Source organism: Belonocnema kinseyi, chromosome 9 (genome assembly GCF_010883055.1).
Source record: "Belonocnema kinseyi isolate 2016_QV_RU_SX_M_011 chromosome 9, B_treatae_v1, whole genome shotgun sequence".
NCBI classification, from domain to species: domain Eukaryota; kingdom Metazoa; phylum Arthropoda; class Insecta; order Hymenoptera; family Cynipidae; genus Belonocnema; species Belonocnema kinseyi.
Window position 1 is genome coordinate 60,733,173 of NC_046665.1, and position 10,021 is coordinate 60,743,193.

General features: G+C 34.5%; 1 protein-coding gene across 1 annotated transcript; it reads right to left on the minus strand.

The window, feature by feature from the left end:
* Positions 1 to 3,989: 3,989 nt before the first annotated feature.
* On the minus strand, positions 3,990 to 8,089 carry LOC117180349 (silk gland factor 1-like). Its single transcript, XM_033372796.1, has one exon. The coding sequence runs from the start codon at positions 7,600 to 7,602 to the stop codon at positions 6,157 to 6,159; it is 1,446 nt and encodes a 481-aa protein (XP_033228687.1). The 5' UTR covers positions 7,603 to 8,089; the 3' UTR covers positions 3,990 to 6,156.
* Between the last annotated feature and the right edge of the window lie 1,932 nt (positions 8,090 to 10,021).

The window sequence follows — 10,021 nt, forward strand, 5'->3', positions numbered from 1 at the left end:
TCATTTGGTTCAATTAATTTCCTTCGCATTGAAGCGAAGAAACAAGAAAAAGAGGAAGTTTTTACAAAGCAGGAGAAAAAGAAAAATCCTTTAAAAAGGAATAAAACAGAGAATAGGGAAAGGAATGTGAGGCCTGTTATATATTTTTCGATTTTATCAATCATTTTAACAATTGCTTCCATCTTTAGTACTTAATATTCAACATGTATAGGCTATTGAAAAACATCTGAATTAATACTAAATATGTAATACTTAATTTTCCAAAAACAGATTTCAATACCTTCTTTTATTTTTAATAACTTTTAACCCAGTTACCAAAAATACCGTTAAAGAAAAACTTCAAAGGGCTCTAATTATATCGTAATAAGTTTCAATGTCATCTCATTATTTGTATAACGCTCATTATATTGACTGTGTAATGTGTAGGCAAGTGTGCTCGAGAAAGTTATTTTTAGAACGATTATCATTTGATATCTGAACATGAATGTATTGAAGCAGCCTGTACAGTTGATTGTAAAAATTGTTGCATTTAGGGAAAAAAGTTTCATAATTACCTTCTTTGTATTGCGTGGAAGAACTCCTTGCTTATAAATAAACTTATAATAACTTAATATTATTAATAAAGAAAAACTTAAACCTAAGTTATTCTAAAAGGAAGAAAAGTAAACAAGAGTCATTATATTTTTCATAGAAATACGTGGATTTATTGAAACATGTACACCTCCGGTGGCATTTCTCGTCGTTTTCCTGGACAAGGTCCTCGATTCTCGATCAGTGTTCAAAGTTAGAAAAAACATAACCAAACAATGAGAATGTAACAAGGAGATCATTAACGATGAGAGAGACTTGGAGTGTCTTGAGATTTTCAAAAAATACATTTTTCGCGCTTCACGCATTATACCTCATATTGCAGATAAACCGAAACTCATCGGAAAATAAAAATTTAATCTAAATAAGAGACTAATTTACAATAATTGTGGCAATAATAAAAGACATAATAGCAATCTCTCGTAACTATAGTGTGTGATATTTACAGATGCAGTTCGGCATACTTCAAAGGTAATGAGAAGTTCAATTGTCGAGGAGTGCACAAAATTTCTATCATAAATAGTGAATGAACTGCGACTGAAGACCTTATCGTAGCCTCCAGACAAGTTTTATCTGTTCGCGATAAAACGATTTGAAAGCTTTATTCGCTTTACAGTAGTACAACATCCAATCAGAAAGAACCGCTCTTATTGCCTTTGAAATACGCGATATAAAGTTTTATGACCTCTCTAGCTTATTCTAATATATCATCAAAGATTCCATTTACATATATATCTATATATATTTATTCATTTATTTATATATTTATAATATATATAATTTTTTATAACATGTATTATTACTGTGCATTATACGCATTACGTCGTGCGGCTATCTACATATATCATACAAAAGCACCGAAAATCCCCGGTGCGACAATTTCTTTTTTAAAAAAATCGAATATAACGCCAGACGAGTTAGGTCCTCATATTCGTCAGTTGAATATACTCGAATGTGTGTCTTCTTATCGCATTTTCGTATCAAGTGTACAGTCACGAAATAAAATCCATCGAATAAGTTACTATAAGCGTTTGAACTCATTAAAGTCAATTTGAACACTAGCATTGCTTTTCGTCGCCTTACACAATAAAAATATAATTAAGGATGCTAAAACCACTTGATAGTAACTTCCGACTATTTTAAGTACAGCCCTTTTTTATCCTCAATTAAGTCCCATACTAAAACAAACATTTTTTTAACTATAAGATATTGTTGTTGAATAATTGTGATGATACGGGACTTTAAACTATCATGTACATAGACACGTGCAGATGCGTTCATTTGTTAACTTAATTTTCTTTTCACGGATTATCACAATTTTCGCGCTTTATCGACACCACCGTCGTTCAATTTGCACCACTCGATTACGCTTTACGTTCTATTTCGAGTACTTGTTACGAGGCTCCTAAAAAGTAATTCGTTTGCTTTTACCGATGACTGATTTATTTACTCACACCGAAAATTGCGAGTGCCACTGACATTTGTAAACAATTGTTTGAACAACGGTTAGAGGCTTGTTCGACTGGAAATCTACTGAGATGATGCACCCCTCCATGATTTTATAGTTGTGGTTAATTCGCACTCAAAGGTCAACTAAAATTTTTATGGATAACATGTCACCCATACAAAAGAGAAGGAGGTACACAAGCCCAAGATCATTGATCCAATCTTTCATAGTTTATACCCTAAAAATCAATATTACAAAGATACTGCAGAAATATGGTTTAATGCTGCCATTGTTGAGATTTAGACTGTTTAGAGCAGACAGCTTGAGGGCACTCGAAAGATCAATGACCACGAAAAAATTACTCTTACAACAATCATTATGATCAAACAAAAGGCCACACAAGAGAATGTGTTTGCTAGTGCTAATCTGAAAATCAAACACCGATATCGCTCTATCGTCTCGATCTTAAAAAGTCTGTATTACGAGTCAAGTTCGAGGATAGGTTGGGGTTTCCATTTCAGTTTCGGAAATTGAAGAAGAAACATTCGTCAAAATTGATTCAAAGTTGCATATTGTATAGCCCATATCTCAGTGTAGTGTCAATACATCGGTCATCGGTAATTGCCAAGTTAATTGTAAGTTTTTAAGATTAGCCGAAGCCGCCTCTGAGATTTTTTATCATTTTATCATGACATTCGTGCAAAAGTGTAAAACGCAATATCTCCTAAGTATTTACAGGCCTCACAGTCCCTATGAGATAAAATAGAGGGACCAATAGGTGCTTTTGTCACGCTCAAAGGGTAACAAATTCAGGATAAATTCAGAAGATTTCCAAAAATTCAAGTTACATTCAAAAGAATTCAATTTTTTGTTTAAATCATGGGAGCAGAATTGAGTAAATTTAGAAGGATTCAAGTCAATACAAAAATTAAGAGGATTGCAAAGAATTCAGGGTGAATTTAAAAAAATCCGAATCTCTTCAAATCTTTGAAACCCTACTAGTGACTATAAAACAATTAAAGTTAAATTCAAAAGAATTAGAAAAATCTTAAGAATAAAAAAAAATTGTTTGATTACAATTAATTTTGAGTGAATTTAAAGAAATTAAAAAGAATTGAGAAGATAATTAAATGAAATTCATAAAAAATTAAGATGAATATAGGGTACAATAGGAGATATAGGGACCGGTCTTAGAGGCCAATATTTGAATTAACGGTGACCAAGAGAAACAAAGTATTAGCGTAGTCAAATTAGATGTAAAAAAATGGTAAAAGAAAATTCTTAATTTCGCTTTAGCTATGGTGGCCTTTCTACCTTTAGGGACCACTAAAATGGTTGGGTATAATTTCAGATATTTTACTTAGATTCTATTTTTAAAACTGTGTAAACTTTAAATTTATTTTAGATTCAGATTCCAGAATTAAAATTTTTTAATTAATTCCCTGCAATAAAAAGATGTTTGGAATTATTTTTACAATTTAAAGTAAATCTTGATTATATCCAGTATAATTTATTAAAGCTGAGTAGTAAAATTAGTCTAACAAAAATTAAAACCTTAAAATTCTGGTTTTTACAGCAAATCGTTTTGTATATTCGTCTAGAAAAATTAATTTACTTCGAAAAAGAACACAATAACTATTATCTGAACGCCATTTTAAAGCACTATGTAATTGTTTGCAGTGAAAAATAGAATTTATAAAAAAAGTTGGAAAAAGTGTAAATAAAATTTTTAGAAAAAATGAACAGTTTTAAAATAAGTGAAATAAATTATTTGTTCAAGTTACAAATAAGCGAAAAAATAAAGTTTTTACAGAAATTGTATCAATGTTTTTTTTCAATTTGGAAACAATGCAAAAAGTTGTATAATAATAAAATTTCATAAGTAATTTTAATGAAAACTGAAGAGCGAAATTTGCAAAAAAAATTTTACTGTGCTATAGAAAAATTGAAATGTCGAACATTGTAGAAGAAAATTTTACAGCAGATTTTCAAGTAAATAGAAAAAAAATAAAAAATAATAGTTGACGGTAATCCTGTAATTATTATTAAAATAAATTTAAACTTCATCGTTTTTTATAATCCTCTGGAGATTAAAATATAATGAAGTCTGAAATTCAACCCAACTCAGCGAAAAACCGTCGCTTTATTTTGATCTCTCTTTCAACATGAAATGAACGAACATGAAAAGTGAATTAAAAATAGTCTTTAAATAAACTGATTTCGGGTTATATTAAAAAGTATATATTAAAATTCAGATCAAATTGAAACGATTTTCAATTCATTTTTTGCGTTTAGTTTTGAAATGAAAGATCAAAATAAATTTAAATTTATTTTGAGTACTCAGGAATCTTAACTTGCGAAAACTAAAACTGATAGAAGCAATTCGGGTTTTACGAGATATCGCAGCTCTTTTTTGTACAATGAATAAATTTATTAATCGACCCAATCAATTGATCCGTTAATCCAACAAATTATTTTATCAGAATAAATAAATTATCTGCGGCATGTATTGAGTAACGCTCGGAATTATCAGTCCACTTAATTTTCAGGATTTGCTTAGGTTATAATAATTTAAAGAATAGAGTTGATACTTTTTCCGAAAAATAGTGCAAAAATAATGTTGTCAGCGAATTATTAAATAAGGCCCTCTTTTAAATGACACTTTATTTATTTGTATTAAAAAATAGGAGAGAAAAATAAAAAAAACTGTTTTCTTGGTTGTATACACGAAACTTTGATTATATCCAACAAATTTCGGTTGATTAAACAAAATGTTTTTGCTGAAAGAAAACCAAATACTCCACCTACGAAAATATTTGGTTAAAACAAACAAAAATTTCAGTTGGGTCAATAAAATATTTTGTTTTCAATATAATAACTATATTCCATAGTTAAACCAAGAAACATTTTGTTGATTCAACCAAATCGTTTGCTGAGTGAACATTCAACGCCTTGCCTTGGAAGATTAAAAAATTTAATAAATCATTAAAATGATTAGTGTTGTGAAAATATTTTTTTACCGCAAATATGTATCTAAAGTTTTTACCGTCTAAATATAACGACTGTGTTTTCTCAATTTCTATTTGTTATGAAATAATATTTCACTAACAAACAAAAATCACACTCTTATTTTTTTGTCAATATCTTTCTAACTAATCCTTACTTTGAGGAATAATTTGAATTTAAATTGCAGTTCACTAAAAAAGTTATTCTGAACGTTCGGAATTTTTAAGTACATAAATAATAGTTTAATGTTATGATCTTGGTCTTAGATAAGAGAATTTTTTATTTTTCATTCTACTTTATAGAAAAAAGTTTACTAACTCTATTACCAAAATTAGCCTCTTAGAAATGTTATTAATTATACAACCTTTTTTAGACAGAGAGGAAAGCATAAAGGATTTTCATGAGTAAAAAGTAATCCAAATTAGAATAAATGTATAGTGATAAACAATACATCTTATGCGAGAAAAATTGATATTTTACAAAAATAAATTTTAATTATGCAAGATTCGCACATTCGCAAATCTGACTCTTTTCTAAAATTGTGAATTACTTTACCTTCAAGTCAATAACTTCCATTAGGATTTGGAAAAACTGTCTACATTGGTAAAGAAAAATAACTTAAACTGCCAAAAATCTTTAAAATAATTTAAAAACATCTGTGATCCATACTCGCATCATAGTCTCCCAAAAAATTGACAACTGCAATAAATCTTGTCAATTGTTTGTTAAACAATTCTTCGGATCAGTAATAAATTTTAATAATTCAGTTGGACCTGATTAAAACCGATTCAAAATTCTGAGCGGTACTTCATTACAACCTAAATCACCTTAACCAACCTTACACACTATTTTTAACGTTCACAAATGGACATAAAACTAGAAAACAAACCTAATAAAAATACCTCACGCTCATCGAATCCGCCATACAATACTTTGTACGAAAATGACTACAAAGTATCATCCTCGTCCTCGTCGTTCCAACAAGGAGGCACATCTTCCTCAAATCTTTGGCGATGTGCCATGTCGACGGAAGACGTTGGGATGCTCGGGACGATGTTGGCGGCATAGGCGGCAGTAGCGACTCAGGCCAGAGCGTAAGGATGAGAAGCGTGGTGTCACAACCCCGCCGCCGAGGTTGTCGAAGGAGGCGGAGGTGCACTGGACGTAGTAACACTTGCATGGTGATAAAGAGGACTCTGATAATAGTCCTGATGATGATTGCTCATATTATGCATGGGATTTGGATTCGAACCATGCATTCCATTGTGATGGTGATGCCCAGGCGGCCCTGAATGTGGATGTGGATGATGAGGCGAGCCGTAATTCGCATAACTTTGATGAAGCTCGTACATCTTCAACTCTGGTGGTTTCGTGTCCTGGGAACCTGGTGAATTGCCAGCTGTCGCACCAGGAAGTAGCCTCGTGATGCTGAAGGGGTGACTGGCAGCCGTATAAGGAGGCTCTTGTTTCAAGCTTCCCGACATCCCGTGGTGAAGACCGCTAGGGTCGCTCAAAAGGTGAGGATGTAAACTTCTTCCAACCATGGCAGCAAGCTCATCATGAGCTGCACCAAGATCCGAACCCAACAAACCTCCAATATCGTTTGTGTCACTTTTCAAACTCGAGTGGTGTTGATGTAGACCACCGGAGTGATGATGGTGATGTGATGAAACTAGGGATTGTAGGTCTTTGTCGTCCTGGGGTTGGCCGTGATGTAGAGGTGTCTTCTTTCCATGATTGAGTTCGTGCGATGGAGGACTACCATGTCCGTTTCCACCAGAGCCGTGGTGGTGATGTTTCGTAGTTTGCCTCGTGAGTTCCTTTTTCTCATCTTTGAACCTCTTTTGGCGTCTGAGGTAGCATCCATTCTCAAACATATTGCCACTTTCAGGATGCAGAGTCCAGAAAGATCCTTTGCCGGGCTTGTCTGGAGTCCTTGGTACTTTGACAAAGCAGTCGTTGAAACTGAGGGAATGCCTGATGGAATTCTGCCAGCGTTGTTGGTTTTGTCTGTAGAAGGGAAAGAGGTCCATGATGAACTGGTAAATTTCGGAAAGGGTTAGCATCTTGGTAGGTGCATTTTGGATTGCCATTGTAATTAGGCTGATGTAGGAATATGGTGGTTTCGCGTGTGTGTAACTTCTTCTGTAAGACTTATCGGTTCTCGCTCGTTGAAGAGCCGAATTTGGCGAATCTGGTTCAGCTAAGGAGAGCGAGTCTCTTGTAACACCACCGCCACCACCTGGAGCAAGGGATCCGTAGCCGACGGCACTCATACACGCACCTCCGCCACCCATTCCAGCACCACCGTAGCCACCCATTTGGCCACCCATTGTCGCCATTCCAATGGCTGAGCTCATCGTGCTCATATTAAAGGCCCCAGGACTCTGGGGACTGCAATTTGGTCCAACTCCCATAGGCATTCCCATGGAGACACAGTTTAAGGAGTTGATGGAACTGTAGGTCGGCCCCATGCTGCCCATATTTGACATAGCAGCGCTTGTCATGGTGCCGAGGCTGCCAGCCTCGCTGTACAGCTTCTGCGACTGTAACATGGTCATAGAGCTAATCGGGGGTGGAAAATCCTGTCGTTGTCAAACTGGAACCATGAACGCTGCCAGCGCGGCGACTGGGACCGCGAATCCTTGACACAACAAACACCACCGCACTAAAATCCGTCTCCGAGAACAAGCTTCTGACTTGATTACAGAAGCACTACTAATTCATTAGCAAAGTCTGATTACTGAACATCGGTGACACTATTTCACTTGACTAAACGCGACTTGAAATTGTCACAAGATATCGGTATATATCGGCCAGATCGCGTAAGTAAAACACAAACACCCACGAACGAACTGTCAACGAACAAACTAACCGCAGTCCTTACCGAACAATGTCCGCGACACACGGCACTCAATGAGGTTCCGATAGGGGTAATTATTGTTCCAACACAACACGACGCTATGTAACAACACACGTTGAACGCCGGGGTTTATTTGCGGGTCTATTTGAGCGGGCGCACCCTCTCACTCACTCTCCTCTCTCTGTGTAATGTAGTGTGGATGGAGGCCGGTTAGCGAGTGTACTCCGGTACTCTTGAGCTGCCGAGTCTTGTTCAAACATCCCCCTCTACGATGACCGTCGCTGTCGAGGTGCTCGGCACCTCCTATTCGTCAGAGCCCAGCCAATGGCGTAGGGTAAGACTGCCGGCTGTGGTACGGCTGCGGGGAAAGTTCAATCAGGGCACCAGTGACGTAGCGTACTGGGCGGGACCGCGTCCTGATGGAAAGTGGGAGGCCACGTCCCTGGACATGTGTTACCTATGATATAGAACGGGTTGCCTATTGCGCAGGCGCCTCCCAGAAAAAGAGGGAAACCTTGCGCAGTTTTCGATGCCGACGTTACGGCGGCCGCGACGACGGCGACGATGACGAAGGCTACCAAGGCGTCTCATGTCATGTCAACTGCCACGCGTTTGACACATCGCGAGGCGCTTCTCCGCGAAATCGAAATTTCTTTTTGATTCGTCATACTTTTTATGAGTTGAGTGAGGAGAGTTTCAGACGAAGTCGGGCCTAACTAATCGGATCGTAGCGCATTTGTGGGATACAATTTTTAATGTTTGATGAAGATTGTGAGGTGGAAGGGCTGTGGTAATGGAAGCATGTGTGAAGCTGGAAGGTAATTGCTCGATCGGAGATAATAGTTTTTCCAAGGTTTCTTGACACTTGTTGATTTTTCTGTGTTGGGAAATCATTATTTCGCGGGGCGACGGTTAACAGCGGAATGAATAAACTCTCAACAAATTATCCGCATTTTGAAAAGAATTGGAAGTTCTCTTCTTCTTAAATGAAAATCACTTTAGTTTCAAACAATACGAGTCAATTTTTGAAAATGTTTTTCATGATTGTTTTTATTAAACGATAACAAACACAGATTCTAGGTATCTGAAAATTCAAACTTTGCTGTTTTGTTTACATTTAGACTATTCACATGGGTTTGAACATTTTCCAAATAAGTAAAAATAACTAAAATGCCTATGATCAATTCTTATAAATTAACGATTGTTAACTTTTGATACAATTTCTACATTTTAGCAATTTTTCATCAGATTGACATAGTTCTTTCAGCAATAAAAATTACAAGTAACTATACAAAACTTACAAATTTATATAATGATACTTTTTCAGATATAAGAATTATTTATTTGATAAATAATTTTATAAAAATATATACAATTAGATACTTTTAAATAAATGAAGTTTATGTTTTTTAAATAATATACTAATAATACCAGTAGCTATAGCTCATCAAGAACCATGAAAGTTTATTACCCAATAATTTTATTTTTTAACTTACACAATTGTCATGCGGGTAGCGACTCGGCGGACGATTTCAAATGACCGGTTTTTCCTAGTCAAGTTTTTTAATTTTCCCAGTTAACTAATAAAAAACATTCATATTTGTCGCAAACATTCGTTTTAAATCATGACGTTCATTCTAATCATCTTTTAACAGAACAGAATAAAAAATTGTAAAATAAATGAATTTAAAAATAAAATTATGAACCTTCAACTGAAATGCTTGAATTTTTTACCAAAAATATGAATTTTTGAAGAAAATACATGAATTTTAACGAAATAGCTAAATTTTCAATCAAAGGAAACAAATTTTTAAACAAATAGTTGAATTTTGAACTAAACAAAATAATCAATTTTGAACAGAAAATTGAATAGTTACATTTCTAGAAACACAAATAAATTTTCATCTCAATTAATGAATTTTTAACTAAAATGCTGAATCCTCAACTGGAATAGTCAAAGTTGTAATAAAAAAGACGAATTTTCAACTACAAAAAATTATTTTTCAACCAAAAGTTGAATAAACTAATTTACAGTCAAAAAATGAATGCTCAGCAAAAAAATCGAATTTTCAACTAAAATTGTGAAATATTCAACTTGATGGGTATTTTCATTTTCA

What these genes read in the sequence shown, in the direction of transcription:
- LOC117180349 (XM_033372796.1), bottom strand. Translation starts at nt 7,602, where the DNA reads ATGACCATGTTACAGTCGCAGAAGCTGTACAGCGAGGCTGGCAGCCTC.